This window comes from Marmota flaviventris, chromosome 1, assembly GCF_047511675.1.
Source record: "Marmota flaviventris isolate mMarFla1 chromosome 1, mMarFla1.hap1, whole genome shotgun sequence".
Classification (NCBI taxonomy): Eukaryota; Metazoa; Chordata; class Mammalia; order Rodentia; family Sciuridae; genus Marmota; species Marmota flaviventris.
This window is the reverse complement of record NC_092498.1, coordinates 105,188,126-105,211,553: the sequence shown is the minus strand read 5'-3', so window position 1 is coordinate 105,211,553 and position 23,428 is coordinate 105,188,126. Positions and strand designations below refer to the sequence as shown.

The 23,428-nt window shown below is 43.0% G+C and overlaps 1 protein-coding gene across 10 annotated transcripts; it reads right to left on the bottom strand.

The window, feature by feature from the left end:
- Positions 1–975: 975 nt before the first annotated feature.
- Positions 976–23,194, bottom strand: Upp1 (uridine phosphorylase 1). 10 transcript variants are annotated; one of them, XM_027938313.2, is made up of 9 exons: positions 22,965–23,194; positions 22,014–22,073; positions 13,146–13,212; positions 9,337–9,454; positions 7,912–8,070; positions 6,229–6,343; positions 2,436–2,645; positions 2,015–2,161; positions 976–1,296 (listed from the first exon to the last, which is right to left on the bottom strand). In XM_027938313.2, exons 3-9 carry the CDS (start codon positions 13,190–13,192, stop codon positions 1,157–1,159), a joined length of 936 nt encoding a protein of 311 aa, XP_027794114.1. In that variant the 5' UTR covers positions 13,193–13,212; positions 22,014–22,073; positions 22,965–23,194; the 3' UTR covers positions 976–1,156. The 10 variants fall into 10 exon arrangements, with proteins under 10 accessions (XP_027794114.1, XP_027794110.1, XP_027794107.1 ...); XM_027938309.2 differs by having other exon boundaries at positions 22,036–22,073; XM_027938306.2 differs by having other exon boundaries at positions 22,036–22,155; positions 22,965–23,193.
- Positions 23,195–23,428: the final 234 nt, after the last annotated feature.

The window sequence follows — 23,428 nt, the reverse complement described above, 5'->3', positions numbered from 1 at the left end:
AGCAGGTGGCAGGAGCTACTTAGTAGAATGGGTCAGTGTGATTTGAGACTGCAGGGAGCCACCACATGGACATTACCTGGTTTTCTGGCCACATTGTTTTGCACCCAAAGGGCATTGTGATATCGAGTTGAAATCTGGGGGCACTTAGGAGTTGGAAGACAGGGAAGCACATGAGGGTGGCCTGAGAACAAAGGATGTAAATCTAGCTCCTGGGCTTGTGCTGGGGTGAGAAGTTGAGGGCATCAGCCTTCACTGGAGCAGACATAGCCCAGGCCAATGTAGAAGCTTCCAGAAATCTGCCTAAATGGAACTTGGAAACTGCATCTGTACTCATGTATATATGCATTTATTTCTCAACCCCTTGCATCTGCTCTTTGGTTTTCAGTAGTCTCTCCTTACAAGTGGTGAGCAGTCCCCACTTATCCCTGCTTCTGCACCCCAGGATTCAACCATATCCCTGCTTCTGCACCCCAGGATTCAACCAACAAAGAACTGAAAATAATTCAGGAAAAAAAATTTGTAATGAAAATGCTTTTCTGGTATTACTTCCTAAGCAACACAATATAACTACTTACATAGCAGTTATATTGTAGTAAATGTAAGTAACCTAGAGATGATTTAAGTATATGGAAGGTTTGCATAGGTTATATGCGAATGCTACACCATTTTATATAAGGCACTTGAGCATCCATGGATTTTGGTATGAGGTATCAAGAGACAACTGAACTGAAGTTTAAAAATACATCAGAGGGGCTGTAGCTGTAGCTTAGTGGCAAAGCACTTGCCTAGCATGCGTGAGGCATGGGGTTCAATCTTCAGCACCACATAAAAAATAACAAATGATATAAAGGCATTCTGACCATCTACAATTATAAAAAACTTTAACAAGTCTAAAAATTTTCCCCAGAAAGAACTCAAACATTCATGAGTATGGGGGTGGGGGGAAACTCCAAAGCAGGAAAACACCTTTAAAAATGCTGTTACAAAATTTTAATAAAATCTGTGTGTAGTTAATCCATGATTCCTTACCTCCTAATTGAAGTCCAATTCCCTAATCCTTATGTAAAGCATACTCCAAGTTAGAAGAGGATTTTGGACAACGGTTTTATTGTCCAATAATTGCAGGAGCTTGTGCTTCGAGGGAAAGGGAAGGACCTTAGACCTTTCCCAGACTTTTCTTGATGAAGTGGCTCACCAGTCGCTGCGGCCTCTGCTCGTACTCAGCAAGCACCTCGTGGGGGCTGGTGATCTGGTCCCCTTTCAGGCGGTCCAGATAGGTGACACACACCACGGCCGCTGCAAAAAGCAAAGATAACATTAAGGCAGAGCACCAACTCTCTGGGTTAGTTCACTGACATGAAGGAAGGACCAGGGAACTCAGAGGAGCTGATTGTGCTACCCACCAGGAAGCTGGGTCCATTCTAGCACCAGCCACATGATGTGTTGGCAGATGCAGCAGGAGAGAGAAAGATCCTCAAGTGCTCCTCCTGCCTCTTCCCATTGTTTCCAAAAGCATTCCCAGTCCAATCCCAGGACCAGATCCTGGCTGCCCTATACCACCCCAAAGAGCACATGTTATCTCAGGTGATAGGGATATAGGGCATTCTGGAAGGCGGAGTTGGACTTGAAGATGACTAGGAATGTGGGGGTGGATTAGCCACAATCAGAAAGCTAAAGAGTTTCAAGAGCCAAGCTCTTGGTAAGCATGGAGGGATCATATTATATGGCAACACAGTCTGAGCTAAGGTAGGTCTCTTTCTTATCCCTCTCAGTAATGTGGGGAGTTGCTGCAGACACACTGAGGAACCTTGCATTCTGTGTGTGACAATCAAAGGACACCGTACACATGGGTCCAGGAATGCCACCTAGGTGAGAAATTACCTTGTGGCAAGGTTACAAGAAGTCAGAAAGCAGTATTGGGGAGTCTTGGGAGGAAGGGCCTTAGTGGGGCTTCTGGATGAGCCAGCAGAGCAGAGACAGAGGAAGAGACCAAGGCCATAACCTGCCCTCCTACCTCGGAGACCACATGTTCTGCACATGGAGGCAAAGACTGAAGATTCCATCTCGATGTTCCGGATGCCTGCAGCCTGGGCCGCTTGTAGATAGGCCTGCTTGTCCTTCTCCGTATAGAAACAGATGGCACCGTCCAGACGGCCTTGCCCTGCAGCACACAGAGACATGAGAACCACATATAGGTGTCAGCTCCTACTGCATTCTTGCAGTGTGCCACCTCCAGTACATGGGGATGGGGGCCCACCCATCGCCCACCTATGTGCCCACTCAAATCAACCATGGTAGCCAACATGAAAAGGTTGCAGCTGGAACAGTAGCCCATGTATGGACATCCTCACCCAGAGAGCAGCCCACCATCCAGGGCAGGATCAGGGAACAGACTAGGGTTATCTGGACCAGAGGTACCTCACCCATCGTCTTACCCTCATAGAAGTCCAAGGAACATATGGTGTTCCCCACCACTGTGGTGAATTCCTTCAGGTCTGCAGAACACTGCATCAATTCCTGCACCAACTGCTCATCCATGTCCGTGTTTCGAACAACCCGCTTCCCTAGGACAATCTGCTCAAACTCTGGCTTGAAGCAGGCATCCACTGCCTGCCGGGTGATGACCACAGAGCCAGGCTCCAGACCTAAGGACAGAAACAGATGACATGGCTGCGCATGGCAGATGGGACAGTGCTCAGCAGAAATGTGGAGAAAAGAATATGACCCATTGGCACACGAAAGTACTAAAGGATCTGGAACTGTGCTCAAAAATACACTACAACCCGCTTCCCACTAAAAGCTTTTTCTGACTACATAAGTAATTAACACATAATCATATGGAGAAGCACAAAATAAAATATAGACATTGCCAGGAACCTCCATGCCCTTTGTCAAATATTTGTATCTTCTAGACATTGCTATTTTTTACCATTGTCTGGGCTCTATAATATAGGTGATTGTAATGTATTATTTCCTAAATTAATGAATGAATGTTTAACACTAACAACTTAATGTTCTGTAGTATTTTATTATATAAGCTTTCAAGAAATACAAAAGCAAATAATAGTATGAGACCCCCCTCTCCATACATCCCTAGCTTCAGTAATAACCAGTCCCTGACCAACTTGATTTTCCTCAGCGATTGATGCATTATTAGGTCCTATTTTTGTATCTGTTTCTGGGCATACCTTCCTGGAAAATTTTCTTGTTTGTAAGAATAATATTCTGCTCATTATTCTTTTGTCCTATAATAGCTTTCCATGTGATTATTTATTTATTTAGGTGCAGAAGTTGAACCCAGAGGCACTTGACCATTGATCCATATCCCCAGTACACCGCCGCCTTTTCTTAAATTTTGAGACAGGGTCTCGCTAAGTTGCTTAGGGCCTTGTTAAGTTGCTAAGGCTGGCTTTGAACTTACATTCCTACTGCCTCAGCTTCCCAAGCCATCGGGATTACGAGTGTGCACCACCATATTTAGCTTTCCATGGGATCTGACCATTGTTGTGGAGTGAATGTTTGTCTCCCTCCATAATCTGTATAATGAAATTCTCACCCCCAAGGCAATGATGGCCTTAGGAGGCAGGGCTTTGGGGAAGTGATTAGGTCATGACTGTGAAGCCCTAATTAATGGGATTAGCACTCTTAGAAAAGGGATCCCAGAGAGATGCCTCAGCCCTTTTACCATGTGAGGACACATCCAGGACACACCATCTATGATCAAGAAGGCAGGCCCTCACCAGACACTCAGCCTGCCAGAACCTTGATCTTAGACTTCTAGCCTTCAGAATTGTAAGAAATAAATTTCTTTTGTCTAAACCATGCAACTCTGGTTATTTTTGTTATAGTAATCCAATGGACTAAGACAAACATGATCCTTTCCTGATATTTATTTTGAAGTGACAGTGGAAGCATGAATGAACCAGGATAACTTTTCTCAAGCTCCCACACTGGTTGTTTTTGTGAAACATTTAAAATGTGGCCAACTCTGGCTGTTCTGCTTCCCCATGGTAGGTATCAGAACTTCCCCTTGCCCCTCCTATGTATGGTGGTCAGTGCTGAGCTTCCATCAGCAGTTTTTTTCAGGTTTGAGATTATACCTACAACAAAGCACCCTGAGCCCTGGTTGTTCATGGGGCCTGAGATGTTGCACCCTCAGGTCTCAGCATCACCCTTCCCTCATGGCAGGTGGTAGGTTCCATATCAGACCCACATTTTTCCTAGATATTCCTGTTGGCTGTCTTGAAATTACTCTGTGCTCAGGTTTTTCAGTTGCCTGTAGCCCTGAGATTCTTCCTAAATAGGTGATGATATTTGTCCCCACCCATTCATATTTTGAGATTTGTGAAAATACCATCTCACATTTTATCATCAATGATGTCCAATACTTTTGGGTCTTGTTCTCTCGTTGCAATTTCCATTTTTATGGGGTAATTGAGGGAACATTCTATACTAATTCTCACAGAAAAACTTCTGGTCATAAACTTTAACAGTCCCTCTGTATTAGAAACTCAAAAATAACTTGCAAGATCTCTTGTAGATGTTTGGTATGAGATGCATGGTCCCAAATATCTGGTTGGTGGTACCAGAAATTAAGTTTGTAAGACAGAGATGACTCACGGCCATTGGTATGCTTTTCTTTAAACTTGGAATTATAACCATGCAAACACAGATTTTGCATATATCTTTATCTGAGGAAAAGAAAAAATAACACAATCAGCCCTCCATATCCCTAGGTTCCACACCTTTGGATTCAATCAACTGCAGATCAAAAATATTTGAAAAAAATACTGCACCTGTACTGAGCACCTACAGACTTTTTTATTGTCATTATTCCCTAGATAGCACAGTGTAAACAACTATTTACATAGCATTTACACTGTATTCAGTAGTATAAGTAACCTGAGATGATAAAAAGTATGTGAGAGGATATATGTAGATTATATTACAAGCAAATATTGTACCATTTTATTTAAGAGAAGCATCTGGAGATTTTGGTATATGTCAGGGATCCTGGAATCAATCCTTTTCATATACCAAGAAACAATTGTATATTCAGAAGATCTAGGGTCTAAAATAAGTCTCTTATCTAAGTAAAAAAAAAAAAATTAAATTCTCACACTACCCTAAACCCAAGAGAAACCAGAGCTAGACAGTCAGGAACAATTTGCAGGGGCCTAGTTGCTAACCTAAGGACTAAACTTGCCTTGCAGTGAATTCAGTTTCTTTCCACTAGCTCTATCTCCTTACTGGGAGTGGTAAGTGCCAGAAAGTAGGAAGACTGGCACAGTGTTGGGACCTGAGAGAGTGGGACAGCTTACTTAAAGCCTAATGGACTTCTGCTTTGAGTATGTCGTCTCCCCTCCCAAACTCCCAAACTCCTGTTGAAATGTACACCCCATTATGAGATATTAAGAGGTGGGATCAGGTGGGGCCTTTAAGAGGTGATTAGTGCTCTGCCCTCATGAAAGATTGATTCCTTCACGGCAATTAATAAACTAATGAGTCATCTCATGGCCTAGTTTGGCTAGGTCTCTCTCCTATCCTGTGTCTCACCTCATGATGATGCCCTGCACCATGTTGGGACTCTGAAAGAAGAAGGCATCACCAACAACCTTGGACAATAACCATGAGCCCAAATTAATTAATCTCTTCTCTTTACAATCCGCCCAGTCCGTGGTGTTGTGTTATTAGCAACAGAAAGGGACTAAGAGACAATTTAACAATTTTATCATTTTGGTTTCTCATTAAATCCTGTTTTTGTTTTTTTAAAACAGGCTGAGAACTGAGAATTTTTGGGCTAGTTTAAGGACTTTTACCTGAGGTTTGCATTCTACCTTTCCTTCCCTCTTTGGGTTTTTGCTGGTTTGCTCATAAGGTATTTCAAATTCTTTCAGGAATAGGAGGAGGAAGAGTGAGCACAGGAGAGGAGAGAGGCAGAGAGGAAGGATTAGAAAGAATAAAGAGAATCAAGCAAATAAAAATACAGGAATTATGTAGCTTCAGAAGGACAAGCTTCTGCAGGTTCCTGGCATGATGACTCCAAGCTGTGATCTCTGGGGTTCAGGCTGGGAGAATGGGTGAGACCAAAAAAAAAAAAAAAAAAGTTTCTTTTGCCTCCTATTAATCTATTCTTGAACAAATCTCAGATAGGTTATACCAAACCTCATACATGCTGGAGCTGCTACAGGGGCTCTGGCCCCTTGCTACTCACAGAGCAGCCCTTACCTATGCCACCAGAAGTGCCGATACGGATGACGCTGACGTTGGAACACTTGGCATGGTACAGCAACTTGATGAGCTCATGCAACATGATTGCAATGGAAGGAACGCCCATCCCATGCTGGAATCAGAGAGAAGCCAAAGATGAATGCTAGACTGCACTTTTCTTATTGCAGCAGCACCCCTGCCCCATTGGAGGGTTTGCACTCCATAATTTCAGTTTCAGAGGACAACAAGAAAAGTACAGTATTATGAGATATTTGGAGAAACAGAGACCACATTGAAGAAACTTCTATTATAAAATATTATCGTAATTTTCCTATTTTATTAGTGATTGTTGTTAATCTCTTACTGCACCTAATTTATAAGCTAAATTTTATCATAGGTGTGTATGCATAGGAAAACACATCACATGCATGGTTTGTTGGTGCTCTCCTGGGTTTTAGATGTCCACTGGGGTTGGAGGTCTTAAAACTTATCTCCTGTGAGTTAGGGGGAACTACTTTATTCTGGTTGACTTTTTGTGTCTCGTACTTCAATCTAATAAACTCATCATAGTGACAATAAGATGAACACTATTAACACTTCAAGAAACTTAAAGTGTACAGAGAGTTCTTTATATGTGAGCCCAATGATCTGTAAAAACCTGTTAAGCAGGAGCAGTAGAAGAACCAGAAGCTCAGCAGAAAATAACAGCTGCTACTGCTGAGTAACAAATAGCTCCTCTGGCATTTGAAGCCTGCACAGTTGCCTACCACCCACACACCAGTTAAAAGTTTTACCTTTCTGCTTTTCTCCTTAGCCTCTCTGTTTCAGATTAGGTAACTGGCTGATCCCTCAGTCCCCAACATCAGATCACTTGCTGAATCTGCACGGTGTTTCCTCCTCTAAGGGTCTCTCTGCATACCTCCCCCTGACTTTTCAAGACACTCCTGCAGCCATACCTTCTACCCCTCACTGGGATGCACTTAGCACAGGAGCAGATGCTGTTCCTGCAGCCCTATGGGAGAAGGGTCCCTTTGAGAATTTATCAGTGTCTACACACAAGAAATGCTTTCCTAAACTCTCTATAATTAAATGATGTCTTGCCTCTATGATATGTTCCAGACAGAGGATATTGCTAGAGGTCTCATCTAACCAGAACATTAGGAATGCATGTCTCAACAGGAGGGCTATCATTTGCTAACTATGTAGCTCTTCATTTACATTGCTGCTGACAAAGGAAATCAAAACTGAAAAATGAGAAGATTTCTTTGGTAGAATACTAGAGATTTCTGTGTTCATTCTTATTGATAAGCAAAAATTTGTTATAAAGTAACTCACTATAAGAAGGCCTGGTGTTTGTAGCTCTCCTTAATACCCTGGTTAGGGCTGGATACCCCTTCTACACTTTGCTCATATACTCCCTGCACCTGCCACCCACACACTGTATGGACAGCTGTGTGTATTTGCATTTATATTTACATTTATGTACATAATCTCTCCAAGGGACTGAGCCTCAAGAGCAGGAGCCTGAGTTCCTTCTGTTTATCTGTGTATCCCAGCTGCTAAGGATTGAATTTGCTCCCAGCTTTTACACTAAGCAGGTATTAGGGACCAGTTAGCTATGTGTGCACAGGGGCAAGGCCTTGCAGAGCCTAGACACAAAGTCCAAATTTCACTCAGGTGACTAAGTCTCCAGATACTCACACTCACAGACAGCACCGGTCCAACTTTGTACATGGCGAAGCGGTCAGTGCCTACACAGATATTGGGGTACTCTTCTCCTGGATGGTCAAGGCCCAGCTCTACGGCAATGTATCTGATAAATTTCTTCATCCGGGAGGGGCTCCCACCAACACACACAAACTGTAACCATAGAAGAAAGACCCCATGAGTGCACTGTGTACAACATAAGTCCTCAAAGTTGGTGTCATCTAGGAACTTAGAAATCCAAGAAATCCAAGAAACCCAGGATAACACCAACAAACCATGCATGAACTTAGAAATCCAAGCAATGGTATGGGACTAAGCACAGGCAGCCCTGTAGCACAACACAGTTACTCCACAAATGCAGGGCCCAGACTCTTGCTCTTTGATAGGGCAATTCTAGACATCATGCATGCTCAGGCTCCCTGCACTGTGGAAGGCAGCCCAGCTGTGGAATGAGCAGGATTAAGATGGTGTGAGTTCCTCACTGTCCCTCCACCTCTTTGTGTGACCAGAGTCCCACAACTCACCTGGAAAATAGGCTACAAATTACTCCCTCTCACCTGGTCCCCTGAAAGTCAAATGGCCAATGCATGAAGAGCCAGGGATCTTGTAGAAACTTAGGAAGCTTTAGCTATTGTCAGTTGGTATCTCTCAGAAAAGTAAAAACTTTATTTTGTCACATAAGAAAATATTTGTTTTGAAAAAAACAAAAAGCAAATAAGCCAGTTTAAGGATTAGGAAGATTAAAGAAATAAATTTTAAGTGTTTTTTTTTTTTTTTAATTTTTAGTTGTTGATGGACCTTTATTTTATATGTGGTGCAAAGAATCGAATTCAGTGCCTCACACATGCTAGGGAAGCACTCTACCACTGAGCCATATCCCCCAGGTTGTTTTTTTTTTTTTTTTTTTTTTAATGTTTATTTTGAGACAGGGTCTCGCCAAGTTGCTTAGGCCCTAAATTGCTGAAGCTGTCTTTGAACTTGTGTCCCTACCGTCTCAGCCTCCCCAACCACTGGGATTACAGGCATGCACCATCACACTCAGCTATTTACTTATTTTTTTGATGTGGGTTCTCACTATGGTGCTCAGGCTGGCTCTGAACTCCTGGGCTTGAGTGATCCTCCCATCTCAGCCACCCAAGTACCTGGAACTACAGGCATTAAGTTTATTTTATATACTGTTTCAATTATATTCTAAGAGATGAATTAAAAGCCAGTATGAAAGTATTTAGAATAGTTTTCTTTTTCACTTGCTATTCATATGGTGATTGAGAAATCACACTTTGTAAAAATTTGAGAAAAATATAACATCATGAGCCTGTCACCAGTCACTTCTCAGTCACCTGTGAGCAGGTCTGCATATCATATAGGAGGAGGCTGATCCTAAGACAAATTCCTAGAATTAAAAGCCTGGCTTTTTACCTTCACATCTCCAAACATAGCTGGGAAATCACATGTGCTAGTGCTGAGATTGAAATGATAGAGAATATCTTCCTTCATTGCTGCTACATGTGGATTTGCAAGTTGGATAAGGCGGTTGCTGTTAGAAAATAAGAAAATAGAGGGTTTATATAACATCAATTCCAATGACCAGCATCATCACAGAAGTGCCACATGTGAGTTCGATGTGTGAGGCACATGTTGGGGAAGGAGCACAGGCAGACCCTGGGGATAAGACAACACTACACTGTCAAAGTCCTCACTTCCCCATCTCCTTCCTCATAATTCCTCTTTGTTCCCAGGGCCACTATTAGAAGACAATGAGGAAAATTCAGAAAAATACACAACAGCATAAAGATCAAAATGTTAAATCACCCCATACAAAAAGTATAGCCAGTTGCTATCCCAATACAGTTAATTGATACATAAATATAACTTTATTTTAAAAGTAATGTGTTTACCATAAGAAAGATTGTCAGAGATAGAAAAAAGGAGTTCTATTTTTACCACCCAAAGGTAATGCCTTGAATTTCATTTTCTTATGCACTAGCTACCACGTCACCCATGTAGTGCCTATTACGAGTAGTGAGATAAGACTTCCATCCATTTTATTTTTTTTTTCAGAATGGCTTACAAGCCATTCTAGAGAACATGTATGTTGATTCACATTACATTTCTTTGTGACAGCACACTGCTGCTGTAGAACAGGGGTCAGCAAGCTTTTTTGGCCAGACAGTAAATATAGTTTTACAGATCACTAAGTTTCTGTCATGACTCAAGTCTGCCATTGTCTCGTGAAAGCAAGACGGACAACACACAAATGAGTGTCTTTGTGTTCCAGTGAAGCTTTACGTACAGAAACAGGTGTCCCAGGTCTCGACAGCTCCACCTACTGTCTGCCAAAGTCCCTCAGAGCCAACCTTCAACATGACTCCTTCACAATGCCTGCCTCTGATTCCCAGAGATGGCATGGGAATACACTTCAAAAGCAACACCTTTGCAAAAACTTGATAAACACATAATATCATGAGCCTGTCACCATCACCTCTCTAGCATCTGTGAGCAGGTCTACGTATCATAAAAGAGAAGTCTGATCCTATGACAAAAATTCCTAGAATTTAAAGCCTGGCTTTTTACCATCACCTCCCCAAACATTGCTGGGAAATCGTGTGTGCTAGTGCTGAGACTGAAGGAAACCAAGGTGCTCTGAACTCAGAGCAATCAGGCCTTCTGGTTTGTTTTTTTTTTTCCCCTTCTGTATCTTGACTTCCTGCCCAGACCTTATTGATATGTTTCATTTTCAATCTAACTCAAGAGAAAAGAAAAAGGATGCAAGAGAGAGCAATGTTCTCAGCTGCCTGTGATTTGGCAATATGAACGATGGGGTTCATATTGCTAAACCACAGGCAGATGGTTTGACTTTATGATGGTGTGAAAGTGGTACACATTCAGTAAAACCATACTTTGAGTTATGAATTTGGGTCTTTTCCCAAAGTAACAATACACAGTACAATCCTCTCTTGTAATGGTCAGCGGCAGCTTCCTCTGCTCCTGGTCAGCCTTGCTCTATGGTGTGCTGTGTTACTAAGCTGGAAGTGATGTGTATTAAATGTATTTCAATTTGCAGTATTTTCAACCTACAATGGTTGAGAGGTCATTACCCATTGTAAGTCAAGGAACACCTATACCATTAAACATGGGGGCGCTCCCCTGAGACCTCATCCATCCTCCCTCTCTCCAGAGGATGCATTGTACCTGACCTATATTTCATTATTAAAAAAATATTTTTATGTTTAACATAAGAACTATAATTATCTCCAGTAACAAAAACTTCTGGAGGCCCTGACCATGTCCTACTTATCTGAATCCCCAATAGCTCAAGCAGACACGCAAAACAAGGTTGAAACACCTTCTCTGTTTTCTCTACCTGTTGATTCCATTTCTTTCTGGCAGTCAGCATCAATGACAACCCCAAGGGTTCCCACATCTACCTCTACCTACATCAGTTTGCTTCTTGTTTTCATGTTCTCAAATTTCCCCTCCTGTCCATTCCCCTAGAGTGCTGTCCAGCTTAATTCAACACATGAACATTTTTGAAAGGCTAACAGAGAAAAGATTAGTATAAAAGACTAAAGAGAGAGGAAGATCTTCATAAAGGGAGTAGGGGATGGTTGACTGTCTCATGGGCAAGTGTTAGGAAATACATCAGAGAAAGCCATGGCCAGCAGATCAACTCTCAGCTGTCAATCCCTCCTGATGTGCCGACCATATGCAGAGACTGTGCTGATGGCACTCTGGGCACAAGTGCTGGGAACCTTGCTCAGAAAGGGCATGCAAGATCCACCTGCCCTGAGTCCACCTCTTCCTGACAAGGCTTCCTGCTTCTTCAGACACAGGTTTCACTTTACTTGGGGAAACAGATATTTTTCAAGGAACCAAATCCAAGAATATTCCTAGATTTCCCCCAAAAGCCTTTCTTTTCTATAGGGCAATCTGAACTTCTGACCATCATAGGAGTCTCCACACTCTTTCAGTGATAATTGTGTTCAATGGAACCATGGTTCCTTTCTCCCTCAGGATGTTAGGAACACAGTACATAAAACAGAAGGACAAAGCACAAACTTTGACACAACAGGATGTGATGATAACAACTTGGCCACCTATTTCAAAATAGAAAATGTTCTTTTATTCTTGGTTCCAGAAAGAGCAGGAAAAGGAAACAGGGTGTAACTTTGAAAGACTACCAATGATTTTAAAATATATAACTTTTGGCATGTACCTTAAAGTAACATGTCAGAGCCATAGTACTTAGAAAGATATTTCTCTACTCTATATGCAACTCCAAGGGAATTTATCTTGATTTATTCTATTATTTTATTCATTGAAAAAATTATTAATTGAGATCCTACTATTGAGCCCACAAAAGCAGGACAGGAGGCCACCCCAGGCAACCCAAGCAAAGGTAATAGACAATCAGGTGGTGAAGAAATTAGAAAAGTCAGTTGATTTAAAGTCCACGTAATAGGACCTGGGGTTACATTTCAGTGATTGCATGTGTGCTTGTTAGCAAGCTCAAGGTCCTGGTTCAATGCCAAACACACACACACACAAAGTCCATGTAGAAACCAGGCAAAGATAAGAAATTTTTGCTTTGTTAGCAATGCCCAAACTTAAAGGCTTAAAAGAGGTGTCATTAAAAGCACAGGGTAGCCAAGCACCCTGGTGCATGCCTATGATCCCAGCAGCTCAGGAGGCTGAGGCAGAAGGATCAAGAGTTCAAATCCAGCCTCAGCAAAAGCAAGGCACTAATTAACTCAGTGAGACCCTGTCTCTAAATAAAATACAAATTAGGACTGGGGATGTTGCTCAGTAGTCTAGTGCCCCTGAGTTCAATCCCCAATATCCATAGAAGAAAAAGCATATGATAGAAAGATGAAAAATTAGAAGGAAATTAGGAAAACATTTAAGATCCCACAGCTAGGAGATGAGCAGGAAATTTTGTTTAAGAAAAGTGGCTACGTATAGAACAAAATTCACAAATGTTAACATTGAACTGCCTGGACTACTGAGACCACATGTCCAGAGGGTTAATAGCAGAAACCCCAGCACCCACGCTGAAGGTCTTGATCACCTGAATTAAGAAACTTTCAAGCCCTTAACCTCTCAGCTCTCAGTCTATGTCATGAGAATCAAATGCATTCACATATGCCAAGCTCTTAGAAAGATGAGTGGCTCAGAGCATACAATAAAACCAGCCCAACCCTTCCCAACCTTGCATGGGTCAGCCTTACTTGTGAGAGTTTTCATGTTCCTTTGCTTCAGCTCTTGCAGCCGCCATGCTGTCACTGTGGCAGGACCCTAAGGACAAAACATTGCACAAAACAAGTGAATGTACCCAACAGGAATTAAGGTCATGAGCAGATTTCAGGAATGTGGAAAGTCAGTGCCAAGAAGTGGACGTCCTCATGCATTTACACCATGTAGATGGTGCAAATGTGTACAGTGCCTGTGTATGTGTTTAAAGGGTTACTAATTTCAGAAAGGAGATGGCAAAAAAGGTTCCAACAGGCCAAAGATGGATCTCACACTTTTTAGAGAGTCTGTCCCCACTTTCTGCTTTCCCAGCCCAGGTGTAATTAGAAAGTCATTGGCACTACAAACCACACCCCTCTGCCTTACCCTTCTATAACACTTATTATCCTCTTCCAAGTTTTACAGGCAGCAGGGGGAAGAGAAGGATCAAGTGATCGGCAAGTCAAGGACATGAACAGACACTTTGCAGAAGAGGATATTCAATCGATCAAGAAATATGTGAAAAAAATGTTCATCATCTCTAGCAATTAGAGAAATGCAAATCAAAACTACTCTAAGATACCATCTCACTCCAGTCAGAATGGCAGCTATTATGAAGACAAACAACAATAAGTATTGGTGAGGATGTGGGCGAAAAAGGCACACTCATACATTGCTGGTAGGACTGCAAATTGGTGCAGCCAATATGGAAAGCAGTATGGATATTCCTTGGAAAACCTGGAATGGAATCACCATTTGACCCAGCTATCCCTCTCCTTGGTCTATATCCAAAGGACTTAAAAACAGCATACTACAGGGACACAGCCACATCAATGTTTATAGCAGCACAATTCACAATAGCTAAACTGTGGAACCAACCTAGATGCCCTTCAGTAGATGAATGGATTAAAAATGTGGCATATATACACAATGGAATATTACTCAGCAATAAAAGAGAATAAAATCATGGCAATTGCAGGTAAATGGATGCAGTTGGAGAAGATAATGCTAAGTGAAGTTAGCCAATCCCAAAAAAACAAATGGTGAATGTTTTCTCTGATATAAGGTGACTGACTCATAGTGGGGTAGGGAGAGGGAGCATGGGAAAAATAGACAAACTCTAGATAGGGCAGAGGGGTGGGCGGGGAAAGGAGGGGACATGGGATTAGCAATGATGGTGGAATGTGATGGACATTATTGTCCAAAGTACACGTATGAAGACATGAATTGGTGTGAACATACTTTATATACAGAGATTGAAAAATTATGTTCTATATGTGTAATAAGAATTGTGATGCATTACACTGTCATGTATTTTAAAAATAAAAGCAATTTTTAAAAAAGTGATTAGCAAGCAAAGGCCCCCTGAGAGCAAAGGGCCTGAGCTGATGTGCCTCAGTGCACTGGCCTGCCTCCCCTGCAAAGCCTAAAGGAGAGGGTTGCACATGCAGAATTGCAGTTGTTTTACTGGAGCACACTAGGTATAAAACACTCCCAAAACATTTCACTGTGTGGACAAGGGCAGTTTTGCCAGAGCACTTTGGAGAACGGTGAGGCTCACATGTTGAACTCAGCTCACAAAGCAATAAATCTGAGTGCCTTGCACCTGCCACACCTTTCAACTCCTGCAACAACCTTGCAGGAAAGGCAGGATTGCTTCAGAGAGAAGGAAACCGAAGCCCTCAATGAGCCATGGTTCATAAAGATGGCCAGTAGAAGTCTGCAGGGCGAAACCATTTTCCTATGCCCAGGGCTGATGTTCCCACAACATGGTTCTCACCCTTGATTCTCACCAGTTTCTTATCCCCAACTAAAACCCAAAAGGACCCAATTGATACTGACCATTTTCAGTAAATTTTGAAAATGAGAAAATTATAGTAGCTGAATCTGGAGCAAAAAAAAAAAGTCCCTGCAATTGCCACCTGTCTTTTTTCTCCATCTAGCTTTGTTCTACCTTGGCATTTGCCAAACTCTTCTTTGGAAATCTCAACCTTACTGCAGTCCAGGTAAGGGAAGCTAAAAAAAAGGAATATGCTGTTTTGGATTTTCTTTCCTTCTCTTTTATGTTTTTGGTTTTGATTGTTTTTGTGTTGCTGGGGATAAAACCCCTGCTCTGCTCTTGAACATGCTAGGCAAACACTACCACTAATTATATCCCCAGCCCAGGAATGAGTATTTAAAAAGGTACCACCTCTCACCCTGTATCACCAGGAACCAAAGGTCCAGCACAGCGCAGGGAAGGACCATTATGAATGAGCAGAAGTGAGGAATAGGTGGCTTTCTATATCATTTATAGTGATGGCAATGGTCCACCAGGCTGCCCCTCAGAATAAGATCCTGGGTCACAGAAGTCTAGTCATGATTTCAGAGTTTCTGCAGCATCCATTAAACAGATTTTCCAACAACCAGACTTCCATAGTTGTCTGGCTCTGGAAAAGAGCACCATTGGAATGGGATCATCAACAGCAGCCAGATGGCCTAGACTTCTCCCTGGAATCTACCACTCCATTTATGGTCACATGAAGTGGGCTGCATATTCTGATCAGCCCATATTATTCACTGAGAGAAGCTGGGTTTGGAGGTCCTGCAGAGATTTAGAATCCCCAGGGCCAGTTTCTCTCAGACAAAACAAATCAGCCCAAAAGTCAGTTCCCTTACCCAGTTCTTGCCTCTGCTCTTTCCTGCACCTGCTGTTTGCCCTCTCGAATCCCTTGGAGACCCTGGCATTCGCAGCCTCCTCCTTCTGACTCCTCCAAAGACTAATCTCCTCGTCCCTTAGCCCAGTGGCTCAGGGAGGCTTTGTTTAGGAGCTGCACAGGTGGAGAGCTGCAGGCCTCTACAATGCTCCCCTGGAAAGTTCCCTGCTAAGTAACTGAGGTTGGGTGACCACGATGCAGGTCTGCTGGGGGTGTTAGGGTTTACCCAGCTTAGTTATCAGATGTCCGTTTTACCACCAAAGGTCCTAGGTGTGAAAGGGAGACTCTATGGTCACCCCACCATCCATGGAAAGATTAAAGACCAGAGGAGGTGAGGGAAGAAGTCCTAGTCTCCCCTTAGACCAGCAGGAGCCACACAGGACAAGAACCAAGAGTTGACATGCCCTTAGGAGCACACACTACACCTCTGGTCCCAGAGGCCACCCAGTAAGTGGTGGAGAGGGTATACTCTGGCACAAGGAGACCTTTGTGCTGAGTGAAAATGAGGCAATGACAAATTAGGGAAACAGGAAGAAACCCTTTGGGAACTTGCTTCAATCACGCCCCCATCCAGGCTGGAAGTGGCTTGGCTTCTGCAAGCTGGGGATATGCTGACGGGCATTTTCATGTACTACCTTCTATACGAATTAACTTTGCATCTTGTTTTAATTTATTCACACAATTTGGGGGAATATTTCTAACAATTGTTTTTAAATTGTTTCACTGTATTACAATTATTGTGTATCCTGGACATTCATCCCCCAACAGATAACAACAGATAATATGAATGATTTATTCCCCAAAGAGCTATGTCAGCATTTACAGTACAGACTTCCAGTTTCTTCCTTGTCCCAGAGCTAATCCCTGGGCCATCCTCTACTTCCTGTTTATTGCTTGGCTGACAGAAGCCATCTTGCCAAATCTCCTCATTGAATTAGCCTGCTGCAGCTACTTTCCTGCAACACAGGAAAAGTGTGATTTGGCTCTGCTGCCTTCTGCCTGACTCTGCTAAAAGCTATAGCTATTATTTCAATAGCAGTGTAAATTCCAGCAAGAGTGAATTCCGGTAAGATTCTGAATCTCTGACCCCTAAATCTAGCTTCTCTCAGTGAATAATATGTGCTGATCAGAATATGCAGCCCACTTCATGTGACCATGTGCTTTTGGTAGCATAACTAGAAATGGCATTATTAAGTGTAAGACCAGAAAGCACTAAGCATTGCCTGCTTTAGTCGCTGAAGGAATATGAAAACTCCTATGAAATAAATGAGAGATTAACAGGTTGACAGGTCATGCCCTGGGCCCCTGTTGTGTATCTGCAGTGTTTAGGGTCTGTCTGGTATAAAAGCACCTCCTTTGGGATGGGGTTGTGACTCAGTGGTAGAGTGCTCGCCTAGCATGCATGAGGCCCTGGGTTCCATCCTCAGCACCACATAAAAATAAAGATATTGAGTCTACCTAAAACTAAAAAATAAATATATAAAAAAATTTTTTAAAAAATGCATCTCCTTTGATACTGTTAGGTTTCTCAGAACAATGGTGTTTTTTAGCATGGGCAATTTTGCTCTAGACAAAATTAAAAGGTCTTGCTCCTCTGACCCCAAGTGCAGGCAAAGGCTCTATAGAGTTTCCTTAGTACATAAAGACTGGAATGCAAAGGAAACAGAGCTACCTTCCAAACCCACAGTGAGATTGCATCATCTAGCTAAGGAAATTGAGGAATGTAACCACACCTGGAGCCTCCCTTTACAAGATAATGTCTGTTTCTCGAGCTCATTCCAATTCCAAAGAGACTTCCCAGGACCATCCATTCCCCTAATAATCATTTATAAGCCCTCAAAACTGTCTACATTCTCCTTCTTCCTGCCCCTCCCATAGAAAAAGGAGTATATGTTTGTGAATAATGTTAAGCAGGTATAAATACACCCCTGGGATCACTCCCCCGTTCTGTACTTTCTTTTAGGCATTTGAAATGCACTTCTCCTGTTTAATTTTCAGCAGTGAAAATTAAATTTATTACATTGAATGCTGAGAGGTGTTAAGGGAGATTTCCCTTCACTCTTACAATATGTGTGACCTACAGAGGGATGAGAAAGACCTAGGACACAAAATCTGGTGCTCTGTGTGTCTGACAATCCCAGCAAGCCAGGAGTTAACTCCAACACAGGGCCACTTAAGGGAGAGCCAAGTGAAGGTGCCAACACCATGAGAGGTTCATACTTTATCCATGAAGGAAAGAGCAGAAAAGAACAAACACAAACCCAGTGTGCTCCCAGAAGGCAGCCAAGAGTTTTTAATGATTCTTGACTGGGAGTCAGTATGCTCCCAGACAGGAAAAAAGAGTGTCAACAATGGCACAAGGACAGGGAACGCAAGAGATGGGAGGAAAGAAATCCTCTAGCAACAGCTCAGCTTGGAGAGAAGCAACAAGAGACGGTCAAAGGCCAAGTCCCCAGGAAGTTGTGTAGCCCCATAAAAATCCTGAACATTGCCCTTCAGGTGATGGTGGGTCCCTGAAAATTTTTAAACAGAAAATGACAGTCAAAGATTTGCATGTTAGATCCATATGAAGGGGTCCAGAGTAAACCACTGTGGCTGCTATAATTGGGAAATATCCCTCAAAGACCTACGTGTTGAGGACTTGATCCTTGAGCCTGTGGCACTCACTACAGGGAGGCAATGGAATTTTTAAGAGGCAGGGCCTAGTGGAAGGCAAATGGACCCTCGGGGCACGCTCTGGAAGGGAATATTGGTATCCTGGACCCCTCCTTTCTTTCTCTTTTTCTCCCCAGATACAATGAGGTGAACATGCCCCCCCCCATCTGGCTCTCCAGCCATGGTGTACTATGCCCCAAAGAAACATATGGACTGGAGCTTCTGACACACCAGACAGAAATAAACCTTTTCTCTCTCAACTTGACTTATCTAAGGTATTTGTCACAGTGACAGAAAGCTTATTAACACATGGTATAGAAATTATTTTGAGCAGAAACCTGAGTTTCTGAAATCTCTTTATTTGCCTAAAAACAACCCCCCCCCACAAAAAAAAAAAAAAAAAAAACAACTTAATTGTCATGGGGGAAATTCTAAGAGAAAATTCACACAATGTCCAAACATACATTAAAAAACAAAACAAAACAAAAAAAAACCTATCAGAAAAATATCTCCCATCTATTTTCCTGAGTTCCCTTTTATTTTTCAAAAAATCATTTTGTTTTTCCAAAAGCACTCTTCTCTTCAACTCAGAAGTCATTTATTCTCCCAGAAGTGCTCCTCTGACCTTCTTCACTATTAAGATAGTACATGAGCCCCAAATTCTAACCACTTCCATGAGTCACTTCTTTTCTATGAACTCTGCATACCAATGTGAAATAAAAATCTGTTGTTTTTTTTTTCCTGCTAATCTGTTTTTTGTCAGTTTAATTTGCAGGCCTCTAGCAACAGAACATTAGAGGGTACAGAAAGTTCTTTTCTTCCCCACATATAATTAAAGCACAATTGGATTTGAGGGGCACAGAGCATAAGCAGAGATGTCAAAATGACCAACAGCTGAAAGGAGAAGTGAAAATCCAAATAGGACAGGGGTTAGGGGAAGAAATCCTGAGGGATGAATGGAGGAGGCATTAGGAGGAGGTCACTTTCACTCCTAGTTGGGATGTTGGAAAGGACAGTGCTGTTTTTGAGGTAAGATGCTCACAGAACTTCATTTGAAGTGCCACGATTCTAGAAAAAGTACCTATGGGCATCACCCCATGGAGGAACTGAAGCCTAGGGAATTAACAAAAGTAGGTTTGAAACAGAAGAGAATTTGGCCATGGGAAAACATGAAATCAGTTAAGGTCTGGACATACCCAGATATAAATTCCTTAAATTAAGTTCCCCCAGCCCCACTTCCAGAAGAGCCTCCAGTCTTTTACTAATAATGTTTACAAACTGGACCCAATTTTCTAGAATGGACATGAAGGTCTTCCGTGGACGTCAGATCTTCCAGTCAATGATGACACAAGCTCAAAATTCCCTGCATAGAACACAAGGGCACCTAAAATAAATATGCACCCCTCTTTTTGCCTAACCAAAAGCAGCTTTCCTCCCTCCGTTTAGATAAATTCCCCCATTATCAACCCATGGAGGAGGTAGATTATGGGCCTCCTTGCCAGTCACCATGTGAAAAAGATTTTTCTTTTCACAAAAACCCAGGTCATAGTAGAGGCTTCAATGCATATCAGGCAGCAAGCATTTGTTAGATTACAATTAACAGTGCAGGTAGAAATTATGGATCCAGGGAATCTACAATTAAGGAAAGCCCAGGGCTAAGTTGAACAAATTGAAAGGCAGGACAAAGGATCACCAAGGGAAGAGAATGGTCAGAGCAGGGTCCTGACACCACAGAGCAACAATTTTAAAAATATGGTCTAACTCAACAACAGTCCAGGGTCATCTGATTGGAGGTCCTGACAGCACCTCCACCCTTCATCCAAAGCACCTGTAGAACTGGTCACTTCTCCAAAGACCCCCAAAACTGCTCAGTAGGTAAATTTAACCTTAGTGCTTCAAGAAGATGTCACATTGGGTGGACTTCAGAAACATTTCTTCTAACATTATGTCATGATACTCTCAACTTCCACTTCACAGAGGGAGGGAAACCTCCCATTTCTTCTAGACAAGTCTGTAGCCATCCAGGCCCCAGATGTGTTCTCCACACAAGCAGAGCCTGTGCTAATTTCACTGGACCTGTAGAATCTGCCCCCAGAGGACTTGTAACAGTTGATCCACTTTATGCTTTGCTGTTCTGCCACTGCAACTTATTTTAAAAACAGACATGTTTCTTTCTCTTCTTTTCTGCCTGCTCCTCCCTATTCTCAGGGGAAACAGGATTACCTTTCTTTCCCATCCTATGCACAGTTATCTGTCCTTGAGCACACACTCACCATAGGAAGAAAATTTGGAGATGGCACCAAAAGATCTCATAAACAACTATCTCCCAAATTAACAACTTCAGACAGAACACTTGGAATGTACCCTCTGAATCACCTCTTTAAAAGCCCCCCCTTCCCCCTCATGGCAGAATCACAGCCTCTGGGTCAGAAGTCCCCCTGTGATCCTTTGCTAGCAAAGCAATAAAACTTCCTTTTTCTTTTTCTCAAAACCATGTCCTCGTTATTGGATTGGCATGTGGAAAAAGGATGGAGCTTTAGGTAAAAGACTCAATCACATGGCTCTTGGTCTCCCCAGGGAGGCCCCTTCCCCTTGACCACCTGGACTCCCCTACCCGTGGCCAGGCCCAACTCTTTTTTTTTTTTTTTTTTTTTAGCTTCTTTTAAATTTTAATCCGTTAAACAAAGATCAGATTGGTAGGCTATTTGTGTAAATAGCTTAGTATATAAACACTTATAATACTTCTTTGAAATGGATTTACTTTAAAAGTGTGTGTGAGAAAGAGAAAGGAGCAAGAAAAGGAGGAGGAAATGAAGGAGGGAGGGAGGAAAGAAAAGCAGAAGTGTTCATTGTTTATTTCTAGGGAGTAGGAAAATCCCAAGTTTTACTTTCAGTTTCATATTTAGGTTTTGTTTTTATTCTTTTTACAATAAAGTTGTACTAATTCATGTTCCGTAAGTCCAACCAAAATGTGCACTTTGACAAAAAGCCAATGTATACAAAAATGAATTTATGTTTACCTAAAACATTACTTTAATGCCCACCAAAGCTGAAAGTACCAGAACCATGTACTCAATAAATGTGCAATGAACTAAAGATATCTGAAATAATGAGACTTATGTGGAAGAAAAGAAGGGAAAGAAATAATGGAAAATTGTCTGAGAAGTGGGGGAGGCTTGGGCCAAAACACAGTTGGAGCACAAATTGAACAAATTGAAAGGCAGGACCGACAATGGCACGCCCTGGGAATGGCCCAGCAGGGCTTGCAAATACCCAGCTTAAGGCATTCCTTCTATTCAAGAAGTCACCAAGTTTTTTAAAAGCCAAGGTCACAGCCTAAGAATGGAACCAATGGTCTTTATAACACAGAAGGCATCAGCAAGAGGAAACTGAGGAAAGGATGAAAGGGGGAAGGTGGAAAAAAGGAAACAAAAGAAGAGAGAGATGAATGTCATCCAGACTCCTGAAGATAGCCTCCACTGCCTTCAAGGGAAATGCCCCCCTCCACACACTTACAGGGTGTTTCTCTGTAACTCACCGTCAGAAGGGAGCAAGCAGCTAGATGCAGACAGAGCTCTGTAATGGAAGGCAGGAAACAGGTGGTCAGGTCGAGGCGGAAGGCTTCGGATGCGTTACCCACGAGTCAAGAGATCAAACCCTGAAGTGGAAAGAGGAGCTCTGCTAACGGCCAGCCGGTTTGTGGAACCCTTTCCCCCATTCTGGGCCCTGCCAGGTCTTAGAAAAGGTTGCCATGTAAAAGAATTATAAAGGGACGCACTCCTCTATGCAAATTAATTTGTGTCATTTATCAAGTATGACTAAAATTTCTCTGTGGAGCTGCCAGACAACTCGATGCCAACATTTATGCGTTGACATTCTAGTAAATGTTGAAAAAAAAATGTATACTTAAATCCATTTGAACGATGAAGGTTCAATCTACAAAATGAAAAGTTATCTTTTGTTCCCCACGAAAAGGCAGTTGGGAAACAAAACATCACTTGGTAACTGATATCACCAACTTTTTTCGTCTGCCCGGAAGAAAGCCCGTTTGGGGGTTTCTCGCTCTCCCTTCCCGCCTAAGTTCCAGTTTGTGGAGAATCACCTCTTGGCACCCTCCGGGACCCAAACCTGCGAGCGCTGCGTCCACCCTCTCAGCAGCCACACCAGGTGGAATCCTCGCCAGGAGACCCACACGCTCTGATCGAGCGGCGGGTGGCCCAGACGCGAGAGAGACAGAGGGTGGACTGGGCGCGCCCTCTTCTGCGCGCGCTCACCGATCTGCACATTGGGAGGATGCACCCTCCCCAGCAGCCCGGCTCTCTTAACATTCTTTGCAACTGATCGCCGGAATCCTAGCGAGCCTCAGTCACCTCGCCTACAGGTAAATGGAACGTTACCAAGACTGGGGACCAGAAAGTATCTGGTAAAGCCGCAACAGAATGCAGAACCCAGTGGCGGACTACTCACGGGTCTGTCCTGGGTCCGCTACGCAAGCTGCGCTATCCTTGCACAGCAACTTGAGCGACAAGGACCTCGCTCCAATGGCACAAGGCTCTCAGACGGTGGTCTAGAGGCTATGCACCGGACTCCTTAAAGGAGGGAATGATGAGCGAGATGAATCTCAGCTCACAGCCCACGAGAGCCCCTCTTCGCGGCAGTCACCCACAAGTGACGCCTGGAGGTCACAGTAGGGTTCTGACCCAGTCCGCCCCTGCAGACAGCGGGCTAGGCTGACCGCGCCCCTGAGCCCGCCTTACAAAACATGCCCCGCCCGGACCTTAAGTGACTTCCCCATCTCCCGTGCCAGGGCCGGAAAGTTTGTTCTGGCACATACGCCCGCTATTGTTTTCTCTTCTTTGGGGGCGTTTGGGCAGTTTTAGGTAACCAGGAGCCATTCTTATTACTCATTAAGTCACTTATGTACTACAGAT

What these genes read in the sequence shown, in the direction of transcription:
- Upp1 (XM_027938313.2), bottom strand. Translation starts at nt 13,192, where the DNA reads ATGGCGGCTGCAAGAGCTGAAGCAAAGGAACATGAAAACTCTCACAA. An exon ending in CTATGTTTGGAGATGTGAAG is followed by an intron (nt 8,071 to 9,336) that starts GTAAAAAGCCAG and finishes CTATGGTTACAG; the next exon opens with TTTGTGTGTGTTGGTGGGAG. An exon ending in CAGAACATGTGGTCTCCGAG is followed by an intron (nt 1,297 to 2,014) that starts GTAGGAGGGCAG and finishes TGCTTTTTGCAG; the next exon opens with CGGCCGTGGTGTGTGTCACC.